The following is a 17,192-nucleotide window of genomic DNA, read 5'->3' on the forward strand; positions in this document are numbered from 1 at the left end:
CGAGTCCGAATTGAATCAGTTCGGTTATTGGTTCTATTCGGTTCCAAAATGAATACGTAACTCTGTAATCTCCGTAATACATTCAAGCATTTAATGCAATATATAATTATATAACTTTATCAGTAAGCAAGATAAATTAACCAAATTACAAACTATTCCACAATATAATATATAAAGTCTTAGACAATTAAATCAACATTCAATCTTAAAATAAAAACAAATGACAATCCCCAATAAAATTTTCTTAGTTCTTCAATTAAGCCTCCCGCACGAAATCAAAGACATTAGGAGATTTGTGAAAGTAGAAGAGCAGGTTTGATTCTAAATAACCTATCACAAAAATTACCCTAATAATCTAACAGTTTATATAATTTTAGTATATATATAACGATAATCGGTTCATATAAATTTTTTAGAATAAGATCCGACTCATATCCGAATTTTTTTAATCGATTTGGGTTCTAAATAAAAAACATGTATTTTTTTTAAACCCGAGCCGACCCGCCCTATTTGACTCAGATCGGATCGGTTCTGTTTGGACCCGATCCAAATGCACAACCCTAATATTTTCTGCTCTAGACTTTCCAATTTATAAACTCCACCATAAGAATCAATGGCTGTTGTAACCGAAGCAAACATCCCAGAAGAGGCACTGAACAGCGAAGAGAAAGAGGGTATCACTTACTACTATTTCGCTTCCTTACCCGATAGCCGTGCATCAGAATTGCAAGTAGCTTGGCCGAAGCTGCTACCGGCGTTAAGGGAATGCGGCGTTACTTCATGGTCGTTGAACCTGACCAACTCCGCCTTGACAGCTTCAATAACAAAATACCATTCCACAGATTACCGGGCTTATAATCTTCTTGAACTTTTCGCATTGACAGATGTCCCCCCATCTCTGGCTATAAAGCTAGCTCTCAATGACGTGATCAACTACAGCCTCATCAGGATAGGATTACAAGAAGATGGGTTCGCCTGGAAATATAGGATCGGCGAGAAGCGATATGCGGAACGCCGTGAACGTTTTAAGAATGACGAACTGTTGGCACTAAATTTGCTACCGACTGTCATCTTTATCTTGGAGAACACACTCATTGTTGTGGTTACGAAATCTACTTTGTTGTCGTCCTTTGGGTTGATCAAGAACATGGTGGAAGGGTGCATACTGTCACGTCCCATTTTTGGAGTGTATATCATGGGCGTCGCTGGTTATATGAGCTTCATGTATATGTGAGATTACTCCATGATCAAGAGTGTGAGAGATATATGATTGCCCCTTCCTAGGGGTTCAGACAGGCCGATCCGGTTAAGTTTGGGGAGCTTGTCGCTAGTCAGTGACTTAACGTCAAAAAAGGGAGTAGGTCACCCTACAAACTGGTCGGGGTCTGGAGCCGATCCCCTAATGAGCCTAAGGCATGGCGAAACCAGTATATTGCCCCGTTAGATAAGGCTGACTTCATGGGGATGAAGCGCCGCATAGACCAAGTGTGGCAGCCGAATGGCTAGGTCCGTGATAATACGCTATAGACCAAAATGATAATCAAGAACTTGCTTTATTGTTAGAATTTTCGGAGCTCTTCTTTGAAGTTTTCATTATTTATATATTTTTAATTAATGATGTTTTTGTTATTTAATGTTAGTTACTGAACTTATATATCGCCCATTATCACCAGTGCACTTCATTTGGTGACTTCGTTTGTAACAAAAAAGAAGAAGATGTTTTTCTTCCCTACTTTGTTATTCTGTTTACAAATTACTAATAAGTGACATACAACATTTTGGTTAAAAAAAACTCACATTCTAATTTGATAGGACAAACTAGTCATCAACACATTATATGCGTGTGAATCACTTCCCACATTGTACGTAGTGGCTTGTAACTTCCTTATAGAATAAGAGATAATTTTTTTTATGTTTTAATTTTTCTATTTACCTTTATATCCCTTATATAATTAAACAAAATTTTTAATTAACATATGGTTAAAGGATATATGCGTAACTTCACAGGTTATTTAGTTAACAAAATGAGTTTGTGTTATAAAAATATAGATTAGAACCAAAAGTTACAAATAAGGATAATATAATACAAGCTGTCGCATGTCATAAGATATTTTATTTTTTTGCCCATATTTAGCACATCACATTTAAGAGAATTCAAAATTCATTCTCACTACCACATGTCACATCTACATAGGTACATGCTACTGTCGACTGAAAAACTAAATGCTACTGCAAACTAGAAAAATGCTACTATCGACTATAAGACTATCTGCTATTGTCAACAATAAAACTAGTTGCTACTATCAACCTGAAAACTACTTGCTACTGTTGATTATGAAGCTAGTTGTTACTGCTGACTTGAAATGTATTACCTGCCGACTTGCAATGTAGCTACTACTGTCGATTATGAATCTAGCTGCTACGGTCGATTGAGAAATTAAGTGCTACTATAATTTTTGGTGAACAAATTTCAAAATTTTAAAGTTTCTTGAAATATATGCAATATGATACTTAAATGAAAGCTCATGATGTAATATACAACTTTATATCTTGGCTCACCTCTAAATTGTCGTTGGTTTAGCCAAAAAACTTAAAATTGTAGGAAACAATTAAAAAAAAGATAAACTTGTTAGATATGGAAATGACAACTTGGTAATTTTTATGAAAATAGTGGTATTTTAGACATTTCAGCATTAATTACTTAATCAGTTTTTGGTCCACTCATTTTTTGGTATAGGCTTATGTCCTAATTTGTATAAGAAATATGAAGGATGAGGTTTGAAAAATTCAAGTATAAATTATACATGTTATACATCTTATATCCGATGGTCGACATTGTTTTGTGAGTAAGGTCAAAAATAATATTTGTTATCAACCGTCGAATGTGAGATATATAACATGCATCGTATGTATAGTAGACAAACCCGTGAGTTTTTAGTTAATTCAAATATTGTCTGGTACTAATATGTAATTTTCTATTATTCTTTTTGGTGTGGTTTCCTCGTGATAAGATCAATACATAGGAAAAAAATATAATAAGCATTCTAGAAAGCATTGGAATAATCGGAAAGGCCGACGAAATTTTAGTAAAAGAGAAGTGAAGGAGTTAACAAAATCTAAAGAGTGAATAAAATTTGATACGTGTGATCTTAGTAAAAAATCTCCTAGATTATTCTTTTGCAAGCAATGGTTAAATAGTACGTATCCAATTCGGCGTGATTTGCTTGTTCTTATCCATTTGTGATACTGTCTCCTAATCATATCGCACTTTCCCTCTATTTTTACTCCTATATATACAAGTGCATCGATCCGTACGAGTCATTAGTGTACTTACTCGGTTACTCCATCAATAGATATCGCAAAAAAGATAGGGCAAGAATACCCAGATAAAATAAGAAGGATGCCAGAGTCTGAAATTCCCGGGAGGAGGAGGCAGGCCACTTTGATCAAGAAAGCAAAAGAATTATCTATTCTTTGTTCTGCATCGCACTCATCTCTTTCACAAGCGACGGAACGCTTCATGAGTATTCAAGCAACAGTGTGGAACACACTCTTTCAAGATATAAGGACTATAAGGGCGGTCTGGTCCTCCCAACCAAGATGGAATCCGATCCGCCTGAGGAGCACCACTGCGAAACTGCGGTGAACAAAGAGGAACAAAAATCAAATGACAATGATCTTGATGCACTCGAGGGACAATATGCGGCGCTGAAATTAGACAAACTGCAGAGAACGGGAAAGGCGTTGGATGGCTTGAGTAGGAAAGAGCTGTATGCCCTAGAGCAACAACAGAAGTGGGCGTTAGTATCTGTTCTGAAAAAGAAGGAGGAACTACTTGTGAGGTTGTTGCAGAGGTCTAAGTTTCATGAACACCAAGTCATTCAAGAGAATGAGATTTTGAAAAGAGGTTCTGAGGAAAGGATGAAGGAAATACCCTATCTCGAACTGTTCCCTGAGAACAGATCGGGTTTCGGCACAAGCTCGAAACCTGTTGTCTCACTTTTGAATCATCCAACACAGCATATGGATACTGGTTTTGGCCTGGGGCTTTAGGTCATAATTACTCATAACCAGTTAGGGTAGAAATTCATTATTCTTTTGTGTAATTGTAAGGATTAAATTGATTCTTTCATTTAGTTTGAAGAAATAAATATGAACGGTATGATGTTTATTACTTATTGGTGATTACAATGAAAGTTTGGCACTTTGAGATCACGATTATCAGATAATAGCTCGTCCACGAAGGCACGAAACTTGTAATTCAACATATTAATGACAGTATTACTGATTCGAGCACCACTGGACAGAACCGAAGCTCCTCAAACCTGAAAACCAGTCTTATGACTCTTATATAAGATTAAGGCAAGCAAATATATCGAATGGAAACAGTAAAAATCCGCTTTCCAATCAAGTCAGGATTGATCTTTATTTCTCTCAGGCAACATCGAATAGGTTGACAGTGCCTCGGTGTTTCCTAGCAGTTCCTAATTCCTATAGCGATGAAATTGGTTTTATATTTGTAAACAAGTTAACAAATAATGGGTGTTGCTATCAAACTCTGCATCTCATAGGAGTTCCATATCATTATAGGACGCTGCAGTTTTAGATTGCCCCACATTATAAATAGCTACTCTTATTCTTCTTTGAGATTAAGTGTCCTTCAATTGTGTTCAGAAAGTTTTGCATTGTTGCTCCACCAAACTCATCAATTCTTTGTTGTCAATGACCTCTTTGTTACTTATTTTCACTTGTACTATTGAAGTGAAGGTGTGTGGAGCTGTGCAGGGCTCAGTGTGGTGGAGCTGTACAAGGATAGAGAGCAAGGCCGCACGCATTTCTCCTCAATTCATGTTTGCTTGTCTCTCAAATGGCCTCTCCTTCCGTTTGTTCTGGTTGTTTAAAGTTGTTTTAGCCCTAGTGATAGACTTTTTCCGGGAGCTACATTTCGGTAGGTAATGATGTAGTTAGCCTTTTTTTTATTTTTCTTGGCTATTTAGCTCTCTCGAGTTGTGTTTTTGTTCAGATTGAAGAAAACATTGGAAATCATCAATCTTCGTCTTCCTCATTCTCTATGTTTCATTACATTTCATAATTCAACATGTACTGAATCTACGATCGTCCAAATCAAAGTAAATTGATCTCCTACAACCTTATTCTTATAAGAATCTCTTTGTTTTCTTATTTGTGTGATAGATGACGTTTTCTCTTGCGAGTAATTTTAAATAGGGTTTCCACGCTTTATGTCAACTACTTGGAGCCATGAAAACACATAAGATGACAAAAGCCTCGAGCAGTAGTAGCCCAGAATGGGAGTCTCCCTCTAACGGTTGTGTTTTTTATTCTAGATAAATTGCTGGAACCTGCTGACCATGTTCGCTTTGCAAGCAAACTCTATCAGTCTTTTGTGAAATACTACAACCAGGAAAACCAACACACTCGCCAGCATAACAAGGATCTGCTTCCTCCACCCATGCTTGTGATAGCTAATAAAGAGATTATTCTGTAGCGTATCCGAAGGGAAGGTCTACGACAATGCTGACTTTATATTTTACAAGAGCCAAATCTATGAAGTAGGCTGCCGTGGAGAGATTGCATCCGTGAATCTTGATAGCAGCAACACCAACATGCCAGAAGCAAAGCCAGTCAGACCTGAAATATACCATTTGCCTGTCGTCGTTATGGCTATCTGGTCAAGTCAACTAAAGGAGACCTACAGCAAAAATTAGGATTTGTGGTTTCAAGGTTTACAAGGTGGTGTTCAACGGAGATGGCTCCGTTGCTGAGTAGCTACCTGAAACAAGAAGCATTGGAGATGAAACACTATTTGTGGATGACAAACGTGCAGTCTCTGTTTTGGCAACAAACTTCCCCAACTGCCAGCGAAATTTCATATACCACACCACTTCTTTCTTAAAACGTCCAGATGGTGCTAGTACTTTTGTGTTCAATTTAGAAGATGGAACCATCACACAATCTTATCCTCTAAAATCTTTGGATTGCCAGAGGAACAAACGACAAAGACTTTGGATTATGCTATCGTTTAACTAGTTCTGCTTTGTTCTGATTCTTATTACTTTCAAATATGCATCCCTGGCGATCTTCCGGACTACACCATTGATAGAAAAAATTTACTCAAGCCTTTACCTTATTTCAAGAGGTAGGAAGCTAGCTGTAGTCAAGTTTCACATACTGGTTTCTTGATGTTTCTGCATCTCTATGCTATATCCATGCTATTCAGTTTTTTAGAACACTATTTTAACCAAAATTAGCAATATCAAGCTCTTATGAGGCTTTTCCCTGGTAGCTTAATGGACTCTGGTAGCTTATTTTACAGTACGCATTCCAGCTGATCTTTCAGACTTCTCATCTTTATAGCCGATGTCTACTCTTCTTCCCTTTACCTATCTGTTTTATTTTATGTTCGGCGGTCGTAGTTTACAGGAGGATTTTATTTATTTATATTTCACATGTTGGAATTTTCGGCTTCTTCATCCATATTTATATATAGATGTAGTTAATACTAAACCTAGTCAAGGTCAACTATAATACAGATAGACAGGCCAGCATTCCAAATATTCAACCCTGAATTAGTGTATTTAGTGTATAATGTGGATCCTTAATCATAGATGCCAACTCTAACATAGATACAAAATATAAGGTAAGTTTTCTAGTTGTAAGAAACAATTCATATAATAAGGTTCAATGGAATCAGTACCAGAAGTTTGTCTTTCTTTGAAGCCTGGACTGTTCTAGCAACAAATGGTCATTTACTCGAAAACCGGATTAATGTTCCAAGCCAGTCATCAGTAATTTCGCCTTTCAATTCACCACTCAAGGCCCTCAATGCATGGCTTGTGGCTGCCTGTTGGAAGCACCAGCTAATTATGTGAAATTATGAGCATCGACATGGAAGAAAGAACGACGGGAAGATGAGGGATTAATATGTTACCTTCACAATATAGACATTGATTCCTAGCTTTGCAATCACTGCAGCTTCTGCAATCTTGGTCATCATTCCACCAGTAGTATCATGAACTGCTACACTTGTTTTGACTGTTGATATCACAATAAGTCTCTCCCCAAGTAAATGTATATACTAGAGACTAATAAAGAAGATAAATTACAACTGGACAAGTAAAACTTCAGCAAAAGTCCTAATACAGAAAGTGATTCATTATATTCAGGGAAAACTGGAGTTCTTCAAGCTCACCTTGATAATTCATGTCCTGAAGTGTTGGCCTCACCACAGACCAGCTCCCATCTTCAGCCACAGCTGTAAATGAACATATATGCGGACACAAATTTAAGATCGCTACTACTTAAATTAAATTTCTTTTCATTTAATATAGGGGATCATCAGTTGACCTTACCAATTTCTCTCAGCAGTACTGCATCGGGTTCTGATGGTGGGCGATCATATACCCCTGGAACATCTGTCTTAAATTCACAATCAATAGGAAAACAAGTCTAATATTGAAATGTATGAACTGTCAAGATGTGTGTTCTGTATTTCAAATTCCAAAATAATGCACAAATCTGTCTCTTTTCAGATGGCGGATACAAGGAAAACAACGTAGTCAGGCTTCAGGTGCGCTGCTAGATGACTAATAATGACATCTCCACTCAAAATGGTGCAGTCCTGGTCAGGAAAATCAGTTAACAAGCCATCAGTTCAGGTTAACCATAAGCAATAACATATCAGTTTCTATGAGATAGACAGTACCAGTAAGTCATCAAGTACAGCATCACCATGCAGAACCTTGGAAGCAGATAACAATTAACACTAGTCAGAGAGAAAAATAAGAAAGAAATCAGGAAATCAAGTATGTTTACAAACCACAAAGGACAGAAGGAAGTGTAATTTGTCACCTAAGGATAGCAAACTTACAGGTACTAAACCAGAATCAATAGCTTTGGCCACCACAGACAAATCAGCTGAGGCTATCTGCAAAGACAGGAAACTTGTCAAACAAAAGTTCAAAACCACAATAAGGAAAATAACTATAAAATAACTTCAGAGTAACAACATCTAAAACCATCATATAACTAACATTTCTTTCGTGGGTTGACCATCCACATGCAAATGGAGACATTCCAATTGAAGGAATCCCCTCTGAAAGGAAATGACATATAAGAACTCAGAAAAGTGAGCTGATACAGTTCTCAGTGACAAATTCTTGCTCTAAAGGTTGTACTATACTAGGTAGATGAATACCTCTGGCTAGGGCTCTAACAATTTCAAGATTGAGATTGGTGACCTGAATAATTGAAACAGACATGATAAGCACAGAGTTGGAGGAAAATATGTACTGTGCATACAAATACAACCAACAAGGCATGATATCTTACAGATATGCGGGTGGCAACAAAACCAGCCTTGACCAGGGGTCGATTCCATCCTCCTTTATGAACCCCAGATTTACTAGCTTGAAAATGCCCAAAAGAACCTGAATTGTAGACTATACATTAGACCACTGCACTTATCTAGACAGTTCTACTACTCTTTCAATTGTTGTACATGGACAAGATTCTATGTAACTTGAAATTCACGAATTAAGCTAAGCAATTAACCTGCTCCATGAACAACTATAAAAGGGCACGATTCTGGAACTGGCTGATCATCAAAACCATCCACAGTGGATAAAACTTCTGATTCTCCTGCTTTCCTGCTCCAATCCATCCCAAGAACCTTTCCAGAAGAAGATCCAGCAATCATTGATTGCCTCAGTTGCGAGGACACCGTCTTGAGATTCTCTTCATTTATGGTCTCTAGTTCATTCTTGCAAGTAATTGCTGCACCTCCTAAACTAGGAGTAAAAATCACATATTAACAACCTATAAGACACACCAACAAATTTTATGCAACAATTTATCCAAATTAGTTTCCCTTAGATATAAATGGCACAGCATTAGATTAGCCTAAGTTAAAAAGGAGCTGCCTTTGCTCAATTTACAATGATCCCATCGATTTCTCACATCGAAGTAGTGATTGATTTGAATAAAGGCTTGAACTTTATCGATCCCCGATTAACCAAAGGAGCTTCTAACCTTATTCTACAAAGCTATGAACAAACGGATCATGATATCAAATGAGTGTAAAGGTCAGAAGGTAACAGACCGAGTTTGACGATGCAACGAATCGATTTTGTGAGATGAACAGAACCGCTTTGTTGCCAAGTTGTGTCACTCTTCTCGTCCATTGTTGGGTTCTACAGTTTGAGTTTGAGTTGCAGTTTGACAAAGAATTCGAAAGTGGGAATGAGTGAGCAATCTACAGTAGTCACAACCCAGACCTCATCGTCTATTTTTTTTCTTCATCTTATAGGGATCATTTGCTTGTTGTATGTATTTCTTTTTAATATTTCTATTTGTATTTGATTTTACACAAAACATATATCAAATAATAATCAAATACACCTTCCAAAATATCTCAAATTCCCCAAATCTACTAAAACTCTCAAAATTTGTCAAATTCACAAAAACATAACTCTAAAAGTTGAATTTTCCCGTCACCGAGGATGGGAATTGTCATTGCCAGAAAATTCGACAACCATCGAAGTTTCGATTGCAATGGGTGCAGATTAGAATTTAACAAATACGAAAAACTAATACAAATTAGGTAGAAATTGAAACTTTTTGATGAAAAATAAGAGGAAGAAACAGTTGCGGGGGAATTACTTATCGTTATTGAGTTTAAAATATGAGTTTTAGATATTTCTTCACTTCTTTTCTCCCAATCAAAATTAATGGAACAATGAGGTATTATAGTAAACAAACGGAGGTGTATTTAGTTATTTCAAAAAGTAAAATTAATTAGGATGTTTATTTAGCAATGGATGTACAAACAACAATATAAGAGATGCAAATAGAACCCCTACTTATTTTCCCACTCTTTCTATTTTTATCTTATCTTATTCAAAACTCCAACATATCGATGTATTACTAGTCACCATCTATTTGCAGTAGCATATATAGGCATGAAATTATAGTTCACTAGCAATGTTGCTCGCGCTTTGCTGCGGGTTATGAACACAGTTTAACTGCTGCAAGTTGTGAACACAGTTTAACTCCATTTGTTCAATCAAATTATGAGATTTCAAGACTTTGTGCTTGGCCAAATACATGGTTTTATATATATGGGTTCTTATATCTATAAAGCCATGCAACAAATATCAACAACTAACTATGCCTAAATGGAAGCAGACATTGGTGCTTTGTCAACATGAGTAATTTTATAACCAACAGAATTAGGAGATGTTGGTTGCCAAGTTGAAGAAAAAAAATAAGTAGAGCACAATCACCGCATCACTTAGTTAAAGGTGGATGTTGGTAGGATGTGAAGGCAAAGAATTCTGCTAATAGCCGCATCATATCGTGATATATGATCAATGAAGCAACACAATTTAGAACTATGAACTACCAATTTGAAAGAATTGAAGAAATAAATGACACCACCTCAAAAAGTCTGACCCTAAAATCCCTTCTTGCTACTTACTAGTTTCTGCTCTCGGTATTTTTAATATTTGATCTTTGGTCTACTAAAGATACCAGAGAGAGAGGGAGAAGAGAGCTTAATTCTAATCAAGAAGAGCGAAACCTAACAGTGATCTACCAATATCTTCCAAAAACCTGATAGTGTTGTAGGATTTGTAGCAAATCCAGTGAAATCATACAAAAGAGGACAACACGTACAAACCCCACCTCTTATCTATAACTACCTAACATTTTACCACCTTCATTTCATATATCTTATGAAAAATAAAATCACCAACTCAAAAAACTTCCAAATTCAGCATACACAAAACTAAATCCATATCGATCCATCATTTGCAGAAAATTGGATGGGAGGAAAGCGAGAAAGAAAAAACTTTGCCGAACTCATTAACCAATTAACCATTGGAAAAAAAAAAACATCACGAGAGAACGAACAATTGCTCCCTTTCCTTTTGCTCTCTCCCTCTGTTAGTCCGTTTTGTGACGTTTGAAGAAGCATCCAAAGTCGTTTTGGTGTGGTACATCAGCACACTCACCACCTGGCGAAAAGGCCAAATGCGTCATTTCTCAGACCCGTGGCAGCCAAGTAAAAACGCAAAATGACGGGGACATCCTCATGAAACCCTTAACATTAGATCAATAAATAATATATAGTAAATATTCTCCGCTTACATCTAACTGTCACTTTTTTACTTTTTACTATTTACTGCCGCGGTTTGATGCCACACCCAAGCTGGGTTTTTGTCTCTCCGATATTTTTCATTTTGGTCAAAACTCAAAACGACGAGCCAGATGGTTAGCTGATTATGCAGTAAACAACAATAATGGGGTCGCATATATACGGACAGATGGAGACTCAAACATTAGAACAGTCGAGAGTTTCCTCTTATGAGTCTTATCATGGATTTATATTACCTGGCAACAACAACAACGACAACGACAAAAATAGAAAGACATCAGTGGTTATCTGATAAATATCTAACTTAATGGTTGTTGGAAAGCAAGGCAAAGTATATGTGTGCTTAATAGACCTCATTGTCTAAAAGAAATATATGTATGAACTATGAAGCAGATTACTTTGATTCAATTCGTGGATGGCAACATCCCATATATGGAAGCATATTATACCTGATCGGGATATGACGGAGTTGGTTTCTTTCAGACGCTGAGAGTGAGGGCAGCTTTAACGTCGAGCCGCCATGCAAATCCACCGGCGTCCATCCTCCACAAATCACATGGCACCAACTGCGAGTAGTAGTTCTTGTCCTTCTTCTGACTCTCCACCACGGTGTATTTCAGTTTCACTTGGCAAGTGAACGCCGAGTTCGTCGTGAGCGGCAGCTCCTCAGTCATCAACAACCACACTGTTACCTCCGGCAGCGGTTGCTGCTGCCTCGTCATCATCACCATCCTTTTAAAGGCTCCGTTCAGCCACTGCACTCTGTTCCAACCATCCGATATGAACCCCGGACAGACGTCGCTCTCCAATCTCCTCATTCTCTCCTCCTCGGCACTAACCCCGGACAAACCGAACTCAAACCCTTGTGACGAAATCGGAGCGGTCATGCATGATCCTCTCACGCACTCCACCGTCACCCACGACACCACTCCTCCCATCCGATCCATTACAGTGGACGGATCTGACACGCTCACAACCTGTTTCCTCCCCATCGCCGCGGTCAGATCACCGGCTACGCTCAGGCTCAACCAGTGGTTGTTGTCTTCAACAACCCTAGCATCAACCTCAAAGCTAGATCCGCCGCCGCGCATGGAGCTTTCGTTACCGCTGCTACCACTCTTCTCCATCAGCTGCAGCGTCTTCACGCACTGTTCACTCGTCACTTCGTGTTTCCTGCTAAGCTCTTCCCTATTCTTCCTGACGTACTTCCTCTTGGTTCTCTTAGGAAGCTTATTCGTAAGTGAGCCTCCGGTGAAGGGTTTCGGCGCGATCGGGCGGTACTTGGACATTATCCGATTCAAAACAGAAGGACCCTCGGCATTACTACTGCCGCCACTGTTGCTCTCTCCGCCTTCCATCTCTCCCCTACTCTGTTTCACTCTTGGAGTCTCACCACACACCTACGAAAAGCAAGAACACAACAACAAGAAGTTGATCTCGGTCTAAAACTCTGAACTCTAAATGGCCTTTTCTCTCTTCCCTTCTTCTTTCTAAGTAGGGCCGAGTGCGATTGTAGCCTCGCCCTTGTTGGCGTTTGTAATTGAGTTCATGGTCCCACCATGCATCCAGTGAGTTTTGGCTTGCTAGGTGTCAGTGGCTCTCTCGAATCAAAAGCTTAACGTCGTGGTGCTGCACTGCTGCCTTGGGCCTCGTTGGTCTGATAGGACGTCGTCCGGAAATCACTATACCCCTCTCCAACTTACATGCTACCGTGATCGCGTGGTAGACACTGCCTTCACGCAATGTGGTCGACGTAGGCGCGTTCGTGCTGTGTGCGAGTGGGGTGTGGTGTTATTTTTTTTGATGAAGGGTGTGGTGTTGTTGTGGTGGGTCATTGGTCCAATAAGCGAGCAAAGATATTTGACGCCATTCGAGGAGATTTTTACTATTATTAGTATTAATAAATTTCTTGTTTTGGTTTACACATGTTGATAGATTTTTCCCTTAAATGGAAATGGTAAATTTTCCATTATAGGGTATCTGACTTTATTGGGTGCCTCGTCTACCGCCATCTGTTACCTTTTACAGCCACAAGTCACGAATATAATATCTTGCGTCTGTGCGTCACTTGGCCCACTCTTAAAATATCATTTTAATTGTCACCTAATTGCGCATTATTTTTTGTTTAATAGATTATTGTCAACTTACATTAATACCCCGATGTCTATACTATATTAACGTATAGTAGGGAGCTGATATACTCTTGATTGATCTGTAATATGAATTTATGATGCAACTTACGTTTTCCCTTTACTTCCATCCCTCCCGCCTCTTGATGGGAATGATGGGGCTCAATACACGTTTAAAACATTGATGTGTAACTAGGTTTCTTCAACATATGACAGGTTTACTTAATGAGAATTGAATGAAAAAAAAAGAGGAAATGATTTAGTTATAGAGAATTTAAGTGTTTATTTATATATGGTGGAATTGTAATAAGTGTGAGTCTCACCTCTTCATTAGAAATTAAATCATTAACAACCCTGAATTGAAAATCCAAGGGGGTCATCTGATTGAGATTAAATGATTAATTGAAACAACAGGAATCGATATTTGTTCCGATAATACCTCTATTAATATATTTTCCAAAAATAAATGAGAAATATGTATACTTTTGTTGTCTAACCCTTGTGACTTCCTTAACTTAAGAAATAATACAAAATAATTTTGACAAATTTTGGCACAAGAGAGTTACATGTAGGAAGTTGATGTTAATATGTACCTCATGCTTATAATTAGAGGTGGCAAATGGGCCCAAAAGCTCGAGCCCGGTCCGGATCCGACACGTTAAAAATCGACTCGGCACGGCCCGAGTCCATTATTGTAATGGGTCGGGCCGAACCGAGATATTTTGGCCCATAGGCCCAGCACGGCCCGAGCCCGTTTTTAGCCCGGCACGACCCGAGCACAAGGTCTGAAAAAGCGAAAATATCGTCGAAATATCGGTGATATTTTCATTTTTTTCATATGAGGATATATCTTTCGCCTACCAAGTTAGTTTCGCACGAAATTGTCGACATTTTTCGAAATATCGCGATATTTTCAAATTTCTTTGAAATATCGCGATATCAGTTCTGGCGCGATATTAGTTCTGGCCCACGTGTTGCTTACCCATGTGGGTGCCCCTCCTTTCACCAAAATATAGCTCAAAATCATTTTGCAAGTGAGGAGATTCAAACCATGCTCTTTCCCTTATTTCCTTAAGGGCTCAGCCAACAAAACTAACCTCAACCTTGTGTTCATATTGGATCTTTATAATATATCCACTCAAAATGAATGTAGACTTAAAATATAAAATATCTAATTCCAATTAACTTTTCTACTTTATTTGTTTTCAACCTCTACTTATTCAACTATAAAATATTTTTAACTACTTTCAAAAATAAAATCACTATTAATAGCATCCATTTTGAAATACATTTCCTTTTATTTTCATTGGTTCATTCTTATACGAAAAAGATTATACAACACTTCATCTTCCTGCATTATATAGACTCTAGCGACCGTCACTTACCTCCTATTGTAGTGGATTAGTGATGCACTTATATAAAATATATTAGTAGTAATTTGGTTATTATAGTTAAAATAATAATTTTAATTAATTATAATTAAGAATTCTCAACGACTATTTCACCTTATATTACTATAACTAACTATGCACTAATGTTTGTACAAGGTTTCCATATGAAATATAATAGATAATTAGTCAAATAATCATCTCTAAAAGTTTCATATATAATTTCCATGTTTTTATTCAAATTTCCATCAATTTTGTCAATAATTTTACTCATATCGATATTTTCCGAAATTTTCATCGATATTTCCCGAAATTTCCATTTTTTTGAACCATCGAAATTTCCATAATCATGGAAATTTTAGACCTTGCCCGAGCACGATAAATTCATGAGCCGGCCCGTTAACACATAATTTTATATTATTTGTATCAATATTTAAACAATTATCATTAGTAAACTTGAATATTATACTTTTTAAATTAAAATCTATTGAGATAGGTAACGTTTTAAAAATAAGATTATGAAATGTGTTGTAGTATTTTATTTATTTTACTACTCTAAATAGTTATATAAAACAAATATTCAAAGTACATAATATTTGTTATTTTAATTGTGTCATATAATGCTAATGGGCCGGGCCAACCCGCTTTTCGGCCCGGCACAATAAATAAATGGGCAGGCCCGAGCACGACACGAACACGGTTTTAGCCCGTTTAAAATGGATTGGGCCGGCCCGGCCCGTTTGCCACCTCTACTTATAATGTTAGTTTCACATAACTTCTCGATCAACTAAGGTAATCAATAGGTCAAAGTAGAGAAAATTATATATATAGATATATAGGGATTTTCAGTTACGTGTCTCCGTTTCTAAACAATTCCACGGATGAACAACGTCAGCCCTTAGATCCATTTAATTGACACTCAACGGCTATGATTAGAAGCATGAACCAATGGGTCTCTCTTAAATCTGAATACAGATGGGTTTTAATGGGTACCACCCAGGTGGTCCTTCCATCCCCAGTTCTTCCATTTCCACTGTTCCCAGATATGGGTTCTTGAAGGACGTCCGAACCCCTCTAAAGTGCAGACGTTTCTATTTTTTCAATGATTCAAGCCGGCGACAGTGTTTCTGTTGTCGGAGGAACAACATATTCATCTTGCAGATTAGGTTTAGGGTTATGGGAAGGATGATGAAGGCCAAGGTGATCAAAATTCAAAGATCTAAGCATCAAGATTACCTGAGAATTGAAGTTTCGCCATAGGAGATGAGAAATTAGTAGTGGGCAGCTCCACCGTCAAGAAGAAGCTACATGTAGAGGCATAGACACCATCCAGCGAGAGAAACTTCATCGTCGGCATGTGATCGTCGAAAAAGCTGAGAACATCCTCATTTTTGGAGAGTTGCGTACGTCCATCCTTGATCGGGCCTCTACATATCTACATATCAATATATATAACAATTTGAAATGAGAGTGACTAAAATGTATAACTGTATTTTTAGGGTTATTTTAGTAATCAAACCGGAATTAGTTCAATTCCTAATTCTAATTTCATACGATAAGTAAACGCTTGATGAAATTCAAAATTTCTCTACTAATTTCATTATGTCTCTCATTCTTTTAAGCACATATTCGTGATAAAATCCATTCCAAATAAGTAAACGTGCCCATAATAATGATTAAGGAGATATGCTCTTATTACTCATCTCTCAATCGATTGATCTGAAAGTAGATGAAAGTAGTAAATTAGAAAACATTCTATGTTACAACATTGTATGCTATATATGCGACATGAGATCATACAGCCGTCATGACACCTGAGTGGGACTAGAGACTTAAATCAATATATCAATAATAGAACTCTGGATTGCATAACATGCAATTCATGGTGCACCATAAACAAACCCAAAAACTGGAGTTTACTCGTCAGTTACTTGAGACTTGTAAGGCATATCTGTATGAACAACACTTACACACAAGCCAATTACGGTGGTACATGTGACACTTCTTTTGCTCATCATAAGTCTGAAACTATTTCGACGCGAGTGGCGTAAATAAGAGTTCTATTTTTCTCGATGGAGGGATCCGATCGAGTAGATAGAGTTGATTGAGGCTTTTCAGGAGGAAGATATAGTATACATATCAACGTTTTATGTGTTTCAATTTAGCCACTGACATAAAATCGTTAGTCATTTATCATCACAATTCAAGCGTTTTTTTTTTTTGGTTCAAACAACTTGAGCCCCCTTATTTGAAACTTTCAAACAAGATTAGGTACACTTGCGTCCAAAAAAATAATATTAGGTACGTTTGTACGGACACTTTGAACATGTTATGGTGAACAAATATTTGGGTTGAAATTAGATGCCAAACCAACTTATGACGTTTGTGACAATGATATGAAATCATCAAACAGAGATTCAAACGAAACGATGTACTTCAAGGAATAAATTAAGATTTGTGCTGTTATGGAATATGTTACCTGCTGGATTTGACGAGGTGATA

At 37.4% G+C, this 17,192-nt stretch overlaps 3 protein-coding genes across 5 annotated transcripts; 1 reads left to right on the forward strand and 2 right to left on the reverse strand.

Annotated features, from left to right (window-relative positions):
- The first annotated feature begins 3,600 nt into the window (after positions 1-3,600).
- Positions 3,601-4,053, forward strand: LOC126792454 (uncharacterized). Its single transcript, XM_050518869.1, has one exon. It carries the CDS (start codon positions 3,601-3,603, stop codon positions 4,051-4,053), a length of 453 nt encoding a protein of 150 aa, XP_050374826.1.
- A 1,603-nt stretch (positions 4,054-5,656) lies between these two features.
- LOC126790896 (isopentenyl phosphate kinase) lies at positions 5,657-9,306 on the reverse strand. 2 transcript variants are annotated; one of them, XM_050517267.1, is made up of 13 exons: positions 9,119-9,306; positions 8,572-8,802; positions 8,350-8,447; positions 8,216-8,258; positions 8,052-8,113; positions 7,889-7,945; positions 7,724-7,759; positions 7,562-7,639; positions 7,371-7,437; positions 7,211-7,273; positions 6,950-7,053; positions 6,716-6,862; positions 5,657-5,791 (listed from the first exon to the last, which is right to left on the reverse strand). In XM_050517267.1, the coding sequence occupies exons 1-12, from the start codon at positions 9,198-9,200 to the stop codon at positions 6,764-6,766; spliced, it is 1,020 nt and encodes a 339-aa protein (XP_050373224.1). In that variant the 5' UTR covers positions 9,201-9,306; the 3' UTR covers positions 5,657-5,791; positions 6,716-6,763. The 2 variants fall into 2 exon arrangements, with proteins under 2 accessions (XP_050373224.1, XP_050373223.1); XM_050517266.1 differs by lacking the exon at positions 5,657-5,791 and having other exon boundaries at positions 6,405-6,862.
- A 1,600-nt stretch (positions 9,307-10,906) lies between these two features.
- LOC126790667 (uncharacterized) lies at positions 10,907-12,971 on the reverse strand. 2 transcript variants are annotated; one of them, XM_050516997.1, is made up of 2 exons: positions 11,623-12,971; positions 10,907-11,033 (listed from the first exon to the last, which is right to left on the reverse strand). In XM_050516997.1, the coding sequence occupies exon 1, from the start codon at positions 12,529-12,531 to the stop codon at positions 11,653-11,655; it is 879 nt and encodes a 292-aa protein (XP_050372954.1). In that variant the 5' UTR covers positions 12,532-12,971; the 3' UTR covers positions 10,907-11,033; positions 11,623-11,652. The 2 variants fall into 2 exon arrangements, with proteins under 2 accessions (XP_050372954.1, XP_050372953.1); XM_050516996.1 differs by lacking the exon at positions 10,907-11,033 and adding an exon at positions 11,169-11,409.
- Between the last annotated feature and the right edge of the window lie 4,221 nt (positions 12,972-17,192).

The sequence above is a fragment of the Argentina anserina genome, chromosome 4, assembly GCF_933775445.1.
Source record: "Argentina anserina chromosome 4, drPotAnse1.1, whole genome shotgun sequence".
Lineage (NCBI taxonomy): Eukaryota > Viridiplantae > Streptophyta > Magnoliopsida > Rosales > Rosaceae > Argentina > Argentina anserina.

Excerpts from the sequence above, each read along its gene's own strand:
- LOC126792454 (XM_050518869.1), top strand. The coding sequence starts at position 3,601 with ATGGAATCCGATCCGCCTGAGGAGCACCACTGCGAAACTGCGGTGAAC.
- LOC126790896 (XM_050517267.1), bottom strand. The coding sequence starts at position 9,200 with ATGGACGAGAAGAGTGACACAACTTGGCAACAAAGCGGTTCTGTTCAT. Across the intron at positions 7,946-8,051 it reads GGTCAACCCACGAAAGAAAT|ATAGCCTCAGCTGATTTGTC; the intron begins GTTAGTTATATG and ends CTGTCTTTGCAG. Across the intron at positions 7,760-7,888 it reads TTGATTCTGGTTTAGTACCT|GTTCTGCATGGTGATGCTGT; the intron begins GTAAGTTTGCTA and ends TCTGCTTCCAAG.
- LOC126790667 (XM_050516997.1), bottom strand. The coding sequence starts at position 12,531 with ATGGAAGGCGGAGAGAGCAACAGTGGCGGCAGTAGTAATGCCGAGGGT.